At 55.3% G+C, this 18,576-nt stretch overlaps 4 protein-coding genes across 4 annotated transcripts; 2 read left to right on the plus strand and 2 right to left on the minus strand.

Moving 5' to 3' along the window:
* Positions 1-680: 680 nt before the first annotated feature.
* NCS57_00543800 (uncharacterized protein) lies at positions 681-5,190 on the minus strand (the record flags this gene model as incomplete). Its single annotated transcript, XM_053055357.1, has 4 exons — positions 681-692; positions 744-3,492; positions 3,698-3,806; positions 5,115-5,190. The coding sequence occupies 4 exons, from the start codon at positions 5,188-5,190 to the stop codon at positions 681-683; spliced, it is 2,946 nt and encodes a 981-aa protein (XP_052914312.1).
* Positions 5,191-7,502: 2,312 nt separating this feature from the next.
* On the plus strand, positions 7,503-8,365 carry NCS57_00543900 (uncharacterized protein; the record flags this gene model as incomplete). The annotated part of the gene is made up of 2 exons (XM_053055358.1): positions 7,503-8,042; positions 8,093-8,365. 2 exons carry the CDS (start codon positions 7,503-7,505, stop codon positions 8,363-8,365), a joined length of 813 nt encoding a protein of 270 aa, XP_052914313.1.
* Positions 8,366-8,755: 390 nt separating this feature from the next.
* NCS57_00544000 (Coatomer subunit alpha) lies at positions 8,756-12,696 on the minus strand (the record flags this gene model as incomplete). The annotated part of the gene is made up of 6 exons (XM_053055359.1): positions 8,756-8,998; positions 9,053-10,173; positions 10,224-12,122; positions 12,176-12,495; positions 12,556-12,605; positions 12,667-12,696. The coding sequence occupies 6 exons, from the start codon at positions 12,694-12,696 to the stop codon at positions 8,756-8,758; spliced, it is 3,663 nt and encodes a 1,220-aa protein (XP_052914314.1).
* Positions 12,697-13,640: 944 nt separating this feature from the next.
* On the plus strand, positions 13,641-18,183 carry NCS57_00544100 (uncharacterized protein; the record flags this gene model as incomplete). Its single annotated transcript, XM_053055360.1, has 4 exons — positions 13,641-13,771; positions 13,827-14,180; positions 14,233-15,055; positions 15,103-18,183. The coding sequence occupies 4 exons, from the start codon at positions 13,641-13,643 to the stop codon at positions 18,181-18,183; spliced, it is 4,389 nt and encodes a 1,462-aa protein (XP_052914315.1).
* Between the last annotated feature and the right edge of the window lie 393 nt (positions 18,184-18,576).

Consider the following 18,576-nt stretch of genomic DNA (forward strand, 5'->3'; position numbering starts at 1 on the left):
AAGAGCCTAATTCCATGTTACAGAGGAATAAGGCAAAGTTATAGATGTTGACTTCTTTGTCTCTCCATTGTTCCTGTCACAATCATCCCATAGTTTCCACGTTCAATCCCCCGTATTCTCTTTGTCCGTATTGAACCCAACACCTCACAAGGCGAACACCGCCACACAACTTTACACGCCTCTGTACCAATGGTTTCAATATGTTAGGTACAGGTCACGCTCGAGGTCATGGCAAGGCTATGTTGAGCTGAACTCGGTTTCGAGTCAGGGGATAAGCCGACCCTGGTGACACAAGACGAGATGCCAACGAGACACACCCCAACAAAAGCCATACTCGGCTCACAAGGTCATAACTCATTATCTATGCAACCTGCTTCATGCGTATTTCATATCAATGCCTCTCTGTATACTCATAGTCAGGCCGTCCGTCGATACATACAACAAACCCAGGGGCATCCATAGTGTCCAACAGACATGTACGCAACCAGCCCTGCCTCCCATGCTTGCTCCGTCATTGTTCCTTCACTATCAGCCTAAATACAATTCCATTCCATCCCAGTCCATCCGCAAGATTGACTCCAGTAATGCCCCTTCTCCCAGCTAAGTCTATTCCTCCTCCACATGGTCCATCATCTCACATCCACTCCATTATCAATCTCATTCCAAGCCACTGTCCACATTTACATGAGGATCTACTTCAAGTTAGCCATCCGCTTAAGCACGAATAATCAGTAAACACTTACACAGTCGCCTTCCTGCTTTCCTTGTGGGATACCCATATCTTCAAACGTCGCTGGGCCCTTGCCTGCCTTAGGTGGCGGTGCAGTTGCCGCGCTAGGAGCAGGGCTAGGCTTGTTATCAGGCCTCTGGAACTGCGACGGCGGCGCACTGCCAGTCCTGGGAGGTCCAGTAGGGCCCCCTTGAGGTCCTCCTGGTCCTCCTGGTCCTCCTGGTCCACCCTGAGGCCCGCCAGGTCCGCCATAGGGACCTGGAGAGGGACCACCGGGTCCTGGGCCACCAGGAACACGATTTTGAGCGCTCGAGGTACGCGGCGGCCGCATATCGGGGCGCATATCTGTCGGCTGTGGTCGAGGCTGCTGTGGGCCTCCTGGCTGCTGGTTCTGAGGGAGCGAGCTTCCTCGCTCGGGTCGTCCACTAGCTCCAGGCACGCGAGAGAAGCGTTCGTAGTTCTGAGGCTGACCCGGCCCACCCTGGGGCCCGGGTGGGTATTGGCCAGCAGGAGGAGGCTTCTGGAGTCGGCCACCCTGAGGCCCGGCATCGGGGTATGGTGCTGCACTGCCTGGTCTGGCAAAGTTGTTGTCCTCTGGGTAAGGAGATGGTCGTCCTCCTGGTCCTCCAGGGCCACCGGGACCACCAGGACCACCAGGACCACCAGGACCTGGGCGGCCACCTTCATATCCAGCAGATGCAGCTCTACCACGCAAGTCAGGACGGCCAGGGCCACCAGGACCACCAGGGCCGCCGGGACCGCCGGGACCTCCAGGACCTCCGGGTCCACCAGGATGGAGGTTACCCATTGACTGGGAGCCCGGCATTGGTCGAGGACCACCGGTCTGGGGCTTGATACCAAAGGCGCTTGAAGGACGGTCTGCTTGAGGTCCCAGCCGTGGATCTTGGTTAAATCGAGGAGAGGTAGGTCCCCGAACATCATCCTCGGGATAAGGCGCCGTGGACTTAGCACGAACGGTCAGGGGTGGCGGTCGATCATCCTCGGGGTACGGGGCTGCGGAATGAGGTCGCGGCGGGCCTTGGTTGGCATCTAGCCGGACATTAAAGGCGGGAGGTCGGTCTGTATTGACAGCAGGGAGCACGAAGGAAGCCCGGGAGGGATCGGGGAAGTTGACGTGCTCCGAGACGAGGGTTGGCCGGGCTCCCAGGGATTGGTTAGGAGCCAAGCCAGGAGAGGGAGATGGCTGTCGGCCCCCGGCAGCATCGATGGTAGGCGAGGCAGGGGCGCTGTTCTCGCTCAGGGTGGGCATCTGCTGTGGCTGCTTGAAGCGATCGGGTCGTTGTCCCCGCTGAGAACCGTGTTGCGACTTGATTCGGGTCAGCGTGGTCGTCTCGTGGTCGGTCTTGGAGAGAGTCCTGTCGGCGTCAAGCGACTCGAGTCGGCCGATGGCGTCCTTATTGCCGTGGTCGGCCGCAATCTGGTACCACTTCCGGGCCTCCGCCAGACTCTTCTCAACGTGTATTCCTATCTCGTTGTAGTATCCCAAAGCGAATTCTCCAGTAGGAAGTTTGGCGGCTGCAGCTTCTTGAGCGTACTTGTACGCCAAAGCCTCGTTCTTCTTAAAGACACCCTCGTATCCAAACAAAAACCATCGACTGACACCCAGAGCAGCCTCTGGCAGACCCTGCTTGGCTGCCAAGCCGTAGTAGTGGATGGAGTATGATGGGTTGAAGTCGCAGCCGAATTGGCAAAGTTCATATGCTTGACCCATCTTGAGCTGGGCCTTGGCGAAGCCTAGGTAAGCTGACTTCTCGATATACATCTTGGCCGTGAGGGGGTTGTTGGGCAGCAGACCCTCGGGAATGGTGATGTCGGGCAGATCCCGTCCGATGAGCATGCCGTACACGTAGGCGCCCTGGGGAGCGTCTTCATCAGAGCTATCGGCGGCGGCCTGTATCCGCTCAAGGCCAGTCGAGTAGTCCTTGGTCTCGCCGTGCTGGCCCAAGAGGCTCATCATGCCCATTCGGTACAGCGAGGCGGAATCCTTGAGGGATAAACCGCGGTAGTAATGCTCCTTGGCCTTGGACATGTCGTTGGACTGCTCGTACAGCATGCCCATCCGATATTCCGATCGGGCGTGGCCAAGCTCGGCGGCACGCTTGTAGCCGACATAGGCCTCACGCTTGTCAACGCGATTGCCAAACTTGCCAAACTCGAGCCATTTTGAGCGCATGTAGAGTGCCTCGGGGTGCTCTTGCTGTGACAGGTAGGAGATGATGTTGATTGCATCGAGGCGGAGCTCATGTTCTATGCGAGGGGTAGCGGGTCGGGCCCTGTCGCCATACTCTCTCGTGAGGCTCTCCTGGGAGATGTCTGCCCAGGTAAGGACGTCGCGCGCCCAGGTAATCTGCATCGAGACATTCTGGGAGTGCAAAACGTGCTTGCGCGCGTTCCATAGTATCTCCTCCTTCTCTTCGTCAGTCGGGGGGATGTTATCGCCCTTAACCTTGGGGAAGGGCGAAAAGGAGGGGGCGTCGAAGTTCATGGTGCTGAGGCGCTCGGTCCTGTAGGCGTCGCTCGATTGGTATGCTCGAATATCGTCGTCTGAGACCTGGGCGGCGTTGGCCTGGGGCCGGGGCTGGTCAGCTCCCCGAGGGTTGATATAGGTCGAGAGGGAAGGCTCGCGGGTGTGACGAGGTCCAGGTCCAGGTGCAGCTTCGGATCGCGGTTCAACAGAAGTAGCCTCGAGCTCCATGCGCTGGAGGTCCTCCTGCATGTTTTGGGGGACCTGAGGGGTTACCCTAGATACAAGGACAACAAAGAATCGTCAGCGCGCCCCACCTTTCCACCGTTGCAACCGGATCCGGCTCTCACAGGCAAGCTTAAGGGGACTGGGACGGGGACGGAGCAGGGCAGGGAGCTTGGGCTTGGGGAATCGGGAAATAGAAACTGGAGCCTGGGCCGCAAACGGGATGGGATTAAAAGGGGAGAAACCAGGCGACGTACCTTTGGGGCGCAGGAGCGACGACCTCTGGCATATAATAGTCGTCGAAACCACCAGGGACAAAGGTCGCACCGAGTTGTGGGGGAGCCATGTCGTTTTGCTGGCTCTCGTCTGTCGGAGAAGGACGTAAGATGTCAGCACGAGGATTGGGGGAAAGGATGAATAATGAAGGGGCCCTGGTTCTGGCCTCTCCCGGGGAGATGAGGGCACTGTAAGAGCTGACGGGCGCGGTCGCCGATGACTCTGCAGAGACGGCGCGTAACCCCTCCTTTCGCCCAAGCCAGCAGGCGACCGAAGGACGAGCTGAATAGCTGTGCGTGCGCTGCGCTGCGTTCTGGCTTGGTTGGCTGGCTTGCCTGCCTACCTGCCTGATTGATTGATTGATTGGTGGCGGTGGTTCCAGCGACAAGCTGCAGAATTAGTCGATTTGACGTAGATTGGACTGTAGGCTTGTTGTGGCCCGAAGGAAAGGCTCCAGAATCAAGATGGAGTGTGAAACGCCAAATGGAGGCGGTTCGGGAGCCCAACGACGAGGGGATCCAGAAGTAGTAACAGTGCGGCGGGGTTCTAGAGCCCAACGTCGGGTGGTGCCTCAGGGGATCAAGCACAAGGATCCAGGTCCAAAGCGCGCCAAGAACCACTCTGCTAGGAGCCGGCTGGGATTGTCCGTAGGTACTGCCGAGAGACGAATGTTATCGGAAGCGGGACGTAAGGGAGCAGATACGAAGATCTACTAATACCCGTAAAAGAATAAGAAAAGTCGCTTGGACGATTGCTTGGACGTGCCGTTCCGAGATGGCTGTGTCAGGATAGTCACAATGCCGCCCGCCACAGCAGGCGCTTTAGGGGCCCGTCCTGCGCCGGCCCATTGTGGTGTTTAGGCACTGTTGGATCCTGACCCGCTGGCTGGCATGGCCCAGAAGACATTGCTGAGACCTAGAATGTGGCTTGGTATTCCAAGGACCAGGCTGTGTAGTGGGTGTTAGAGACGCAAATAGCTCCCCTGTCGAAATGACGATGCTGGTCTGGAGCTCTGGGGAAAGACCATGTTGAGCTGGGCTTGCGTGTTTCTAAGGGGCTGGGCGTCGACCGATCTTGCAGGTAGCCAGGGACGAGCAAATGCTGACACGGCTTCAAGTCTAGATAGTTCGCGCCAAACTCTGTCGGGGTTCTCATGTCCAAGAGGCGTTTATCTCTCGAGCTTTGATGTCCTTGTTCTCGTATTGGGGGTCCAAGATTGAGTGCGTCCCAGTCCCTCTTGGTCCAGTGTCGGCCACCAATCAATCAATCAAGTCAAACAAATATGCCGGCGAATGGAGAGTCGCCAGCTCGCACAAGATACGCTCCTGCATATCAGCTCTTACAGAGGGAGCCGGCCAAGTGATGACGGGGATGACGGGAGAATTAAGGGTTGCTTACATGAAGAGTTGCCGGCAGCGGCTGAGCCGCCGGGAGCTCCCTTTCCGAGCTGTACGTATTGCTGATAGCTCGCCATTGCGGCGGCTTGAGGGTCGACGTGTGGGGCAAGGGAATATGGGTATAGAACGAAGAGGTAGTTGACAAAGAGAGTCGGAAAAGAAGAGAGCCGAGGTCGAGATCAACGAGGAGGCTGAGGGTCCAGACGCTTCGTTATGTATCCGTCAGTGTGACAGGCCTCACGAGATGGGCTGCTGTCCTGTAATCAGCTGTAAGGAGCTGTAACACTAGAAATCGCTAGGCCCAGCCCGCGACTGGCACCCTGTGGGCGTCTTGCAGAGGGTGGGCTGCGGCGGCGGCTGTTGGGAGCGGGGCGCTCCCGAACAAGAGGTGCGCGCGACGGGCGACAGTGCGTGGGGAAAGGAAAAGCAAAGGGTCGCTCGTGCGTGCTGCGACAGTCGAGTAGCCTGCGACAGACAGGTCGTAAGTGGGCTGTGGGTGAAGGATTCGCAGCAGGGATGTTGGCCCCGTTCGTTCAACGGCGTCTTGTTTCAATTTGTGGAATCAGGAACTCTGTCGGACTGACATGAACTATTAGGTGAGGATCGGCGCGGACATGAGACGGTGCGTATGGAGTGATGCAAGGAGAAGAGAGGTTGGGTGTAGGAATGAAATAGGCCAAAGTAATGCGAAGAATAAAGGTGAAGGAGGCAGAGGCAGGCGCCTGAGATCTCAGGTCCTCGACGTCAGATGCCTCTCGCTTAAGTTCCAGGTGGTTGTGAGGGAGGCACCGCCTGCAACTGTCCGACACTGCAACAGTCGACGGGAGTCCTCTAGTGCTTAGGAACTACTCTTATTTTGCGAGGAAATAATCTACCTAAAAGATAAAAGGAATTAAGGAAAACTATGATCATAGTAATTAGGTAGTACTCTATAAATACTCATAAGTATTGACAGGGCTCATCTAAAGCGGGCATCAAGTGATGCTTGTACTGGTTTCTTATTTTTTTTCTTGGACCGTGTGGCTACCTACCTAGCTGCAATAAATCCAAAGCTATTGAAGATTGCCAAGAAACCTGGCCATGGGGATTTGCATTGCAATCAACGTCTGGAAGAGCTGTGAAGCTGGAGCTCGGAATGGAGGGTAGCCACACGGCCACGGAGACACCCTTGAGACGAGGGGCAGAGAGGCTGGTCATGATGTACATGCTTGTCACGGCGTCGTGAAGTCATGACCCTGGTACTCTCAAATCTGCCAACCATCTCAGCACATGTCCTGATGCCTCTCATTTCCCGTGCTCTTTGGTTAGCTGTCAAGTTTCACATGTGCTGTTGGCTGTAGCTAATCTATTAATACGGACACCATTTCGAGAGAGCTTTGCTGTAGCTGCATCAGCAGCTCAGCTCAGTTACACGGCCAAGCTGGTCGCTTGCTCAGCCACAGCCCCCGCTGCTATTTTCAGCTCCAGCTCTGTCCCTGGTTTCATTTCCAGCGAGCGCCGCCTGCTGGTCGAGGCCATGATGGGCTAAATTTTGAATTGTTCTTTTTCTGTTGGACCAAAGTCCTTGTTGTCCGGCAGGACATGCCATACTCATTGCTGTCCCAGTACACAAGCACGGCACTACCTAACAACAAGCTGTCGGGTTTTGTACGGCCACGTGAAAGCTATGTCCCCGACAGCGAACAAGCTTGTTACCTCGTGGCCCCAAATGCGAGTTTAATTAATCCTCTAGTGCTATGCGAGGTACGGAACGGAGTACCTACCTTGGCACTGGAGGTGTCAAGGCAGATAGAACCCGCATAGCCTAGGCTGACTCTGGTCCAAAAGTCCTTTGCGACGGAACTGCATATGGAATCTATCAAACGGCCACCAAGACAAGCCGCACAAGGCTGACTTGGCCCCCATGGACCCCATGGACCATCGATAGTCTGCCCAGCCCAACCCCAAACAGGTGGGATGTGCTCACTTGCTGTCCATGCGCGATCAGCCGCATGCAACCCAAATATGTGATTTCAATCTAGACAAGTAGCGAATTACAAAGATGCCATTTTGTTGAAATGGTGCGAGCCTGGACGCCGATGACGGGGGTCCTGCAACGTGATTACCTCATCCGAGGCGACCTGGTGGCTCGGCCCGGAATTTCTCTCTTCCGAACAACCCCTGCAAACCCAGCGACCTCGCAACCACCAGTGCCAGGCATGTGCCGTGGCCTCGCGTCACTGAATGCAGCCTGGTGAAGCTTCAATATCACCAACCATCAACACCACGACCCCAACGAACCATACCACAACACCGCCTCATTGACCGCATCATCTCCCACCAAAAACCTCAGTAAAACACTCTGCGCAAAACAGTCACGAGGCATTCTGCTCTCCCCCCGTCGCCCACAATGGCCGACCGCAACCTCGCCCAGATCCTTGCTCAGCTCAAGCACTCTCCATCCATGAGCTACTCCGAAGCCAACGCCCTCCTCTCCAAGGCCAAGCTCGCCCTCCTCAAGCTCAACGCCCTCACGCCGTCCCCCAGCACCCCCGCTCCCCTCCTCCCCCTCGCCCGCGAGACCTACGAGCAGGGCGCCCTCTTTGCCATCCGCGCCCGCAACCCCGACGCCTTCACCCGCTATGTCCAGCAGCTCCAGCCCTTCTACGAGCTCCCCGCCTCCGTGCTTGCGCCCAATCTGCCTGAGCGGAACAAGGTCACCGGTCTGAGCCTGCTGCTGCTCTTGACTCAGGGTCGATATGCCGAGTTCCACACCGAGCTTGAGAGCTTGGCCAACCGTGAAGGTGGTGGCGGTGATGTCGAGAGTGACCGATACTTGGGCTACCCAATTCGTCTGGAGAGGTGGTTGATGGAGGGATCCTACGACCGGGTTTGGAAGGCCATGAAGAGCAGCGAGGTGCCATGCGACGAGTATAGCGTTTTCTCAGAGGTGAGGATATATACGCCATCGATGATCCACGGATACTAACCTGGACACAGATTCTTAAGAACCAGATTCGCTCCGAAATCGCCTCCAGCAGCGAGCGCGCATACCCCAGCCTCCCCATCAGCTCGACAAAGTCCCTGCTCTTCCTCGACTCGGAGGGCGACGTCATCTCGTTCGCCCACCACCGCGGCTGGGTCGTCCGCGACGGCCAAATCTACTTCCCCGACGCTGCTGAGGGCGAGGATGGCGACCAGAACAAGGAGATGAGCCAGATGGTGATAGAGAATGCTCTGGGCTACGCCCGCGAGCTCGAGACGATTGTGTAGAGCTGCACTAGTGGAGAAGAAGGGGAAACAGGATATAGACGAGTAGAGGAAGAGACAACTGTTGTACGACTAATTCAACTTGACGATATCCGTCCATCCGACGGAAACACAAAGCAAGCAACCGTCCAACACATATACTCATGAGGTGTCCATACGTCATTCTTCTATCGAATTGTGTACGTCTCGCATGAATTCAGGCTAAGTTGCAGCTATAAAGACACGACATGACTCCTATGCCATCGTTCTACCAACCTATCGTCCAAGTCCAACCATTTTTGAAAACCATAGACGTTCCCTTTCGGTCCACCTGGCTTCTTTTGTGCATCGTTGACTCGAAACTCCATGTCCCAACTTGCGCTCCAGTCATTAAATCTTCTACTCTTTAAAGGCTTAAGCGAATAGCTTCAAGCCGCTGCCATGCTTGCCAATCTCGCAAACCTGGCACACCCGGCACACGGTGCCCTTGTACTGGGTGTGGTACTTGGAGCCGTCAAAGGCACACTCCTCGAACGCTGTACCGCTGTAGATGGGAGTGTGGCTGGCCGCGCACACGTCAAACTCAGCGAACTGATCGAACTCAATCTCGACAGCATCATGAGGGTTGCGCTCGCACTGAGCCTTAGCTCTCCTGGCCTATTTACGTTGTTAGTAACTAAGGCACATTGAATAGAGGCAGTGACAACTTACGTTCTCCACAATCTTGCTGGCACCACCGTTAGCAATGATGCGGTTAGCAAAGCTCAGGGCAGAGTTGTAGTTCCTGTTGCGCATGGCCAGCTGCATGGCGCTAAGCAGGGCAAGCTGTCGATGAGGCACCTCGATCTTGGGGATCGTGAAGTATGCCGACAGCTCAAGGCTTCTCTGAAGCTTCTCGGGGTCACTGGCTACGACCTCAGCGGAACCCAGTTGTCTTCTCGAGAGCTCAATGTCCATAGCAACAGCGTACTCGCTTGCCGAAGCAATGAGCTTCTTAGCCTCAGCTACCTCGTCTTCGCTCGAAACAGCGTTGACCAGGATAGAGTGGAGGATGCCCCGGAAAATGTTCACACCAGCATCCAGCCTGTTGGACTTCATCGAGTCGTAGCCTGCCTGCAGGTCGTTGGAGGCAAGGTGTTCCAAATCCCGAGGGATAATGGGCAGAACCCTTCTGGGATCGGTCTCATCCAGAGTTCGGCGGACATAGTTCACCAGGGGTGACAGGCCCTGGGAAGCGGGGAGGAAGGTCCTGGAGGCCGAGTAAACTTCAAGGAATCGCGGCTTGAGTGGTGCAAAGTCAACGGCGCCGACCTGTCGGTTCAGGAGCTGCATAGCAGTCTCGAACGAACCGCCAGCAATGTGATCCACGGCCAGGGGCGAGTTGCGTGCCCAAAGGTCAGCCTCACTGCTGGCAGCGCCGCCAGCATCAGCACTCTCGACATTGACGAAGTCGCTGTCAACCTCAGGAACATCGTCATCGCCCATATCCCAGCCGGCAGCATCCTCATCGTCATCATCGATCAATGAGACGTTACGCTTGGCAGCAGAGTCGTCCTCCAGGGCATCCTCGAAGCCTCCGGTGGCAGCAGCGGGCTCATCCTCAAGCGAAAGACCCTCAACCTGTCCGAGAAGAGCCTTCTCGAAGAAGGATTGCGAAGTGGCCTTGGTGGGCCAGTTGGCCTTGAAGGTGGGCACAACAGGCTTAGGGGTAGACAGGGGAGCACCCAGAGTGGGCATTGTGAGATCTTCCTCAGTCAGACCAGTGGCCTCCAGGATGGCCTGGCACTCCTCGTCAAGGCCGTGAGACTTGGCGGTCATATACGCGAGAGGGTCTAATACAAAGTTAGTGAGATGCAAGATAGGTAGTTAGCTTGATACTTACAGAGGTCAATCTCCTTGAACATCTGAATGCGATCCTCAACCTCGCCGAGATAAACGGCGTTCTGGAATCGCGAGGTAAAGTCACCACGGTGCTCAGCAATCTTGGCCATTCGAGCAAGCTTAGAGTGGTCACCAGTAGCGAGGTACAGGAAGGAAAGCTTGTCGAACTGCTTCAGCTTCTGGTAGCACATCTCAACGACCTGATGGTTGCCATGTGCCAAGGCCTCGGTGCTCAGGCGAGTCCAGAACTTGGGCTTGTCAAGCTCCTTAGCCATCTCAACAGCCACGTCAAGGTTACCGCACTCAATGGCAAGGTCGAATCGGGTAGTAGGGTCCTGGACAAACTGCAGAGCAATTTCGGGGTAGCCCTTCTTCTGAAGATATGAGATGATGGACTGTCCCACAAGGCTGGAATTTCGGATGATGTGAAGCATCTCCTCGTAGTTTCGCTTCACAAGGGCCAGCTTGAATCGGTACTCGGTAGGGTCGATCTGCAGGATACGGGGCTTGGCGGCTCGGTCAAGGCAGTAAACGTTGCGGCCCTTAACCTTGACCAGGTAGACGGTCTGGTCGAGGGTTCGGACAATACCGTTGTCGCCGTTCAGGAGAGTGTACTTGACGTGGTTAAGAGTCGAGTAGAGGAGGACACCGGCATCGTCCCAGGTGGCGCTCTTGATACGAATCGTCTCGTGGAGGGTGCTGACCTGCTCGAGAGTCTTGGTAACAATGGTGACATTGTGCTTGCTCAGGAGGGCGGCGTAGAGGCCATCGTTGGACCACACAACATACTTGACACCGTTGACGGCAAGCTCACCGGTGCTCTTCTTCTGCTGGATATCGTAAAGGTGGACGGCGGTCGGGGTGATGATCAGCAGGTTACCGGTGCCTCCAAAGTAGATGTCAGTGGTACCAACGGGAGGCTTGAAGGATCGGGTCGTGTTGTTGGAGAGGTCCTTGATATCAATGGTTTGGTTGGCCGAGTTGAGCACAGCGAATCGGTTGCGGGCCACGAAGATGGCCGAGTTGCCAGCGCCACGCTTGGACTCGGCCGGCTCGATAGCGCCCGAGCCATCCTTGGGGAGGTTCACCAGCTCATAGGAGCCTCCGTCGGCGGGGGAGGTGACAAGGATAGATCGCTCCGCAGGGTTGTAGGATAGGGTGCGGGGCGCAACCCAGGCGCTACCGAGCTTCTTGAGCGACAGCAGGGTAGGGCTCTCGATGTTCTTCTGGAAATCGTAGGACTTGACATGCTTCTCCTTGGTGACATAGAACAGCTGGTTCTGGTGAACAGCAGAGGCAGGGCGCTCACGCTCCAGCTTGAAGACCATGACACCATTGTCGTGACCCGCAGCAAACAGGTTGATCTCGGGGTGAGCAGCAATAACCCAGAAACGGTCATTCTCTCGCTTGAACGACTGGACGGCAGTTCGCTTGTTGAGATCCCACACACGAATGGTCTTATCCTCGCCAGCAGACAGAATCAGGTCTTGGTGAGGGTGGAACAGACATCCCGAAGCGTTCTGGAAATGCCCTCGGCATGTATCAACCTCCCAAGCCTTGGTCTCGCTCATGCGCCAGAGCTTGACCAGGCGGTCGTCACCAGCGCTCACAATGAGGGGCATCGTGGGATGGAAGGCGACCCAGTTGACACCTCGGTCGTGGCCCTCGAGGACGAACTTGACAACGGCGTCGGTGTTGCCAAACATGTCGGTCTGGTTTTGGTTGGCGCGCGCCATCTGGTCTTCAAAGGACATCGAAGTGGGGGCAGAGTGCTTCTTTCGGAGGCCGGAGATGTCCCAAACACGGACGGACTGATCGAGAGAGGCCGAGACGACGAGGTCTTCCTTGGGGTGGAACTGAGCGCACATGGCATAGTGGTTGTGACCAGTCATGGTGCAGACTATGGACACATCAGCATTTCAGAACATTTGGCAAAGCGCCAACGCAACCTACTCAATGAACGGTTCTGCCAGTTCCATATCCGAATGGTCTGGTCATCCGAGGCTGAGAGGATCCAAGGAAGCTCGTGGTGGAAGAAGACGGTTCGGACATAGTCAAGATGGCCGTTGAGGGTGAACAGGCAGCGCCTGGTCTGGTAGGACCAGACCTTGATCTTGTAGTCGTCACCGCCCGAGACGAAGAGCGGCTGGGTCTTGTGGAAATCGACACCTCGGACGGGGCCATCGTGTTCCTCGAAGCGATCAATCAATGTTCCCATTCGGTAATCCCAGAGCTGGATAGTGGAAGAGTGTAGCGACACGAGGATCCATGGTCTGATGGTGACTTGTCAGCTTGGAGGTTGCGATGCGGTTCAGCGACGGTCAGCGACTGACCTCTTAGGGTGGAAGGCAATGCCCTTTGCTCGAGAGGACTTGGACTCAAACTGCGCAACGATTACAATTAGCCAATCTGGACCCGGACACTTCATGGCCGCGCATTCATACCTTGGTCAACATTCCCGGGGAGGACTGCATCTTGGCGGGGAGGTGAAGCCGCAGCTTCAAGCATTAAGGGGTGGAACAATACGGGCCCAAGAAGCGGTCGGTGGAAGCAGTTGCTCAGCTTGCTTGTCGCTAGATCGCAATCGTCGGAGCGAGCTGGCCAGCAGAGCGTGGAGAAGGGGGAGGTTGTGAGGAGGGAAAAGGGAGGGATAGTGGTGGTTGAATGCTGGCCGTGGAGGGATCTCCTACCTAGGAGGCTTAAGCAATCGTGTCCCAAAGTGTGGGCTGCCATTCATGGCTGGGGAGGCTAAACCCACCCGCAACATCCATTGTTCCGCTCGTTAAGCTCCCTGAATGTGGCTTGACACCGACCCCTGAAGCCAGACACTCGGGTCAAGGATAAACCTATCATCTAATTCTCCCCTAAACATAATCAATAGAGTATAATGAAATAAATAGAAGTGTCTTGCATAATGAAATTGTCTTATAAAATTTCTAGAAATTTATTGATAATATTTCAGAGGAGTTAGAGAACTCTCTTCACGTTCTGGCGTGCCAAATGCAGGGGACACGATACGACGCCCAGAAGCCACTGGGTCCGGTCACTGCCACAGCCACAGGCGCCACATCATGACGGGGCACCTCGCTAAGCCTAGTTGGGGCAGCTCTTGCTTTTGGTGACGCTGTCCAGATCCAACGACACTTGACAACCGAAGGTCAGCTTGATTCTCGATGAATGAGCTGTCATTGCAGGGCAATTGAAAGCCTGCTGCAGTCGGAGAAGGCTTAGAAAGCCGAATCATTTATTGAACTTGTGTCTTTGAGGATTGCAGCATCATTTCTTGAAATCGCCACGTCTGCCATAGAGGTAGCTCTTCAGAGCTGTCCTTTGCCCCTCCATCGCGAGCCTCAAAGCTCCGAGCTTCGCGTAGATCCAACAAAGACGACCATATGCGCTGCCCGAGACAGTTCTAGTCATGCTGCGCCTTTCTCAACTGCCATGGGGGCTTGCGATGGCCCTCATGGCCTCTCTAGCGACTGCATCTCCAGCTGTCAACGTGGGCATGAACGCTGCCTTTCCACGTGGGCCATATCTACTTGAACTTCTGTATGCCAAGCATCCAGATCATACCACATTGTGTCGCAGTGCTAACAGACTGTAGGGAGACGGCTGCCGGAGAAAACTCGACTTCGTACTTTCCACTCCTTGACAAGATCGCTAGTGGCCATTTCGCATCAGCAAGCTCAGACGCAGAGCTCTACGATCAGTTCCTCGAGGTTCTACAGCAAGACGGCCATATTGCCAGCCCCGATGCTCTGTCGACCTTCAAGCTAGCTCTCTCCCTGCGATCTGCGGCGCCGCGAATCGAAGCGCATTACCAATACTACTCAACTGCTGTCGACCCTACGACAAAGGAGGATGTCGACGACAAGTGCCAGAGCTGGGCTCTGGTCGACAACAAGAAGTACTGCTCGCCAACGCTTGATGTTGCGGCAGAGAGTGACCTGTCATCCAAGTGAGTGATATGCCTGCGAGCTCCGTCCTCCTCGGGTTCTAATGTGATCTAGGCAAACCAATGTGTTGCCCTTTGATCGAGTACTAGGCATTGGCAAAGACGCTGTTCTCTATGCTGACCCTACGTCTGAATCATTCGGCCCCTTTCACGAAGCTCTTTCAAAGGCTGCCAAGCAAGGAGACATCTCCTATCGACTTCGATACCGTCGGAGTACCGCCCAGAGCAGTCCTCTTCCTGTCAGTGGCTATGGTGTCGAGCTGGCCTTGAAGAGAACCGACTACATTGTTATTGACGATCGTGAAGCCGGTAAAGATGCCACGCAGAAGCCCGTCGCTACTGATGTGGTTCTTGACGAAGAGGAGGAAGTTGCTGATCTGAAGCCCCTTTCGACCTCGGAGCTGGCATCCTTGGGCCTGAAGACTGCGTCGTTCATCCTGAAGAGCGAGAATCCGTTCGAGACCCTAGTCAAGGCGACGCAGGACTTTCCCAAGTTTTCTAGGTCGATCATTGCCCATGAGGTTTCCAAGGAGTTTAAAGAGGAACAGCAGAAGAATGTTGCAGCCGGCGTTCCCACCGGCATCAACTTCCTGTGGATGAACGGAGTTCAGCTCATTGAGCGCCAAATCGAACCGTTCAACCTTATCGATATGATCCGACGCGAGCGCAAGCTGATCAATGGTGTTCGTGCACTTGGCTTCAATGGCCAACAGGCTGTTTCGTTACTTGGACACTCAGAGATCGCCAACGCCAAAGCAGATGACGAGCCTACCAGATTCGACTGGACAGATAGAAGCGAAGATGGCAAGGTCTTTATTTGGCTCAACGATCTCGAGAAGGATAGCCAATATGCGGAGCTCCCGAAGGAACTGAAGGCGGTATGTATAACATCCCCTAGCAAGGACTGTCACTCATCATGTTTTAGCTTCTTCGACGCACTTACCCCGGCCAGCTTCCTCAGGTGGCTCTCAACCTCTTCCACATTATTGCGCCTGTCGATTTTACCAATCTTCAGGACGTGAGGGCATTTGGCCAGCTGGCACAGTTCATGCAGCGCGGTCTCACCATCCGCTTTGGTATTGCCCCCCTGACATCCACACCTGCAGCTGTTGCGGCAGGCAAGATTGCCTATCACTTGATGGAAACTTTTGGTCTCGAGTCTCTGGTCGCATATCTTTCAGAGTGCGAGGAGGGTTCCAAGACTGGTGTGGACAAGAAGGCCTTTGCCAAGGCCATTGAGGGACGCGAGCCACTGCCCGAAACTACCAAGATGACTTTGGATGAGGTTCTTGAAGCCGAATCTTACACGCAAAAGATCAAGGCAGCGCATGTCTGGGCCAGCCGACTCAACGCAGACACGACGGTGCGCCCCGTATTCGTCGATGGCTTGGCTATCCCACGCGAAAAGAACTGGGTGCAGGCGATGGGCCAACGGTTGACCGAAGACACGCAGGTCATCCAGAAGGCCGTCTACCTTGGGGAGATCGACGAGGAGAGTTGGGTTCCCGGTGTCTTCTTGAACAAGGCGCTTGCCAAGAGGAACACTTACATCTTCCCCGATGATGATAAATCTCTCCGCGTTCTCGATGTCAACAAGCTCTACACCGATCATGCTGACCTATTCAGCAACGTTGCTGTTCTCGAGGCCAATGCTGAGTCGACAAAGGAGACATGGGCTGTTCTGACTGTTGTCACTGACCTCAACACGGAAGATGGTCAGGATCTTCTTGTTTCTGCCCTTCACTTCAAGCGTGCCAACCCGGGAATTCGACTTGAACTTGTTCATAACCCTTCATCGCCCGCTGACGCACACGCTGTCAACGGTGCATTCAAGACCAACGCGGCGAAACTTGCCGAGATCGAGAGCAAGGATGAGCTCAAGGCCATTCTTGAGGCGTCATGGACAGGCGAAGATGATGGATTCGGCAACGCGCTGGCTGACTTCCTTTCTACTGCCAAGATCTTGCCAGGAACAAAGGCCCTCCTTCTTAACGGCCGCGTCGTTGGTCCTCTGCCAGCCAATGTCTTGTTCAAGGAGGACGACTTGCAGCAGCTCCTTGACTTTGAGCAGCGAAACAGAATTCTCCCTGTTTATGCTGCCATCGAGGAACTCGGTTTCGCCGACAAGCTGTCAGACCCTGTTGCCGCCGCAAAGCTCACCTCCATCACTGCGCTCTCTACCATCTCTGACCTTCCAGAAGGCATCTTTGAGTCTGCTCCGTCCGTTCGAACTACGCTCTATAGCACGTGGAACTCGACCCATACTGCGATTGAAATTGGCAACCCAGAGACTGCCAGCATCCATATTGCTGGTCTCTTGAACCCCACCAGTGAACAAGGCCAGAAGTGGGCTCCGATCCTCAAGGTCCTGTCCGAGCTGGATGGTGTGTACCTGAAGCTGATCATCAACCCGAAGGAGGTTGTATCAGAGCTCCCTATCAAGCGTTTCTTCCGCTATGTTCTCAACTCAACCCCCTCTTTCGATAAGGATGGCCACGTCGAGGGCCCGAAGGCTGTTTTCAAGGGCCTTCCCTCCGAGGCTCTTCTCACAGCCGGCATGGATGTCCCCCCAGCTTGGCTTGTGGCTCCCAAGGCCTCTGTCCACGATCTCGACAACATCAAGCTCAGCTCCGTCAAGGCCGACGTGGACGCGACATACGAGTTGGAGAACATCCTCATTGAGGGCCACTCCAGGGATGGCAAGCGAGGCGCTCCCCGTGGAGCTCAGCTGGTCTTGGCAACAGAGAAGGACCCCCTCGTCACCGATACCATCATCATGGCCAACCTTGGATACTTCCAGTTCAAGGCGAACCCTGGTTACTACAACATTCAGCTCAAGGAGGGCCGCAGTGCTGACATCTTTACCATTGAGAGTGTCGGTGCCCAGGGCTACTCTGCTGTCCCTGGAGATGAAGGTACCGAGGTTGCGCTCATGGACTTTAAGGGTACCACACTGTACCCACGACTCGAACGAAAGCCGGGCATGGGAGAAGCCGATGTCCTCGCAACAACTGATGATGAAGACAAGGGCATTGTTGCAAAGGGCCTCAAGTTCGCCGAGAGTCTCCTTGGTGCATCCAAGACGCACAAGGAGATTTCGGCACAAGAACACGCCGAGATCAACATCTTCAGTGTCGCCAGCGGCCACCTCTACGAGCGTATGCTCAACATCATGATGGTTTCCGTCATGCGCAACACCAAGCACACCGTCAAGTTCTGGTTCATTGAGCAGTTCCTCTCGCCATCGTTCAAGGACTTTATCCCGCACATGGCAGCCGAGTATGGGTTCAAGTACGAGATGGTGACATACAAGTGGCCTCACTGGCTTCGTCAGCAAAAGGAGAAGCAGCGTGAGATCTGGGGTTACAAGATCCTCTTCCTCGACGTGCTGTTCCCGCTGTCACTCGACAAGGTCATCTTCGTGGACGCGGACCAAATCGTCCGCACCGACATGATTGACCTTGTGAACCACGACCTCAAGGGCGCGCCGTACGGGTTCACACCCATGTGCGACTCGCGCACAGAGATGGAGGGCTTCCGGTTCTGGAAGCAGGGCTACTGGGCAAACTACCTCCGTGGTCTCCCCTATCACATCTCGGCCCTCTATGTCGTTGATCTGCACCGCTTCCGCCAGCTCGCGGCTGGAGACCGTCTCAGGCAGCAGTACCACACCCTCTCGGCCGACCCCAACAGCTTGTCCAACCTGGACCAGGATCTGCCCAATAACATGCAGTTCACCATCCCCATCCACAGTCTTCCCCAGGAGTGGCTCTGGTGCGAGACGTGGTGTAGCGACGAGAGTCTCGCCTCGGCCCGCACTATCGACCTGTGCAACAACCCACAGACCAAGGAGCCCAAGCTCGACCGAGCGAGAAGACAAGTCCCTGAGTGGACCGTCTACGATGATGAGATTGCAGCCCTGGATCAGCGACGCAAGGGTGCCGAGGAGAAGAATAGCAAGAGCCGGAAGCTAGAGGAGGAAACGCATACAAAGGACGAGCTTTAGATAGAGGGTATATAGCAGCTGATCTTGGACTAATTTGACTGATTTATCCTTACATATGCAACCGGTCCAGTTGTACGAATTCTATCAAGCTTATCAGGCCGTGCCCGCTTGTTATTTTGAGTTTCTACCGCTCAGGGGTTAAAGCCGAGCAAAGCCTCATACCTCAACCCATCATGCAACCACTCCCATACATGGATCGAAATGCTCGAATTCTAAGACCCAGATTACTCGATCGGTTTACTCAGGTTCTTGTTCGATTGGGACGAGAGTCCAGGGTAGCCATGACGGATGGACTCTAGAAGATGCGAACCTCATCCTAAGACTTAGGATCACGGGACATGAGCCTGAGGCTTCGTTTACTCACGGTCGGACTCGGTTATAAAATATCTTCTT

This window comes from Fusarium keratoplasticum, chromosome 4 (assembly GCF_025433545.1).
Source record: "Fusarium keratoplasticum isolate Fu6.1 chromosome 4, whole genome shotgun sequence".
NCBI classification, from domain to species: Eukaryota; Fungi; Ascomycota; class Sordariomycetes; order Hypocreales; family Nectriaceae; genus Fusarium; species Fusarium keratoplasticum.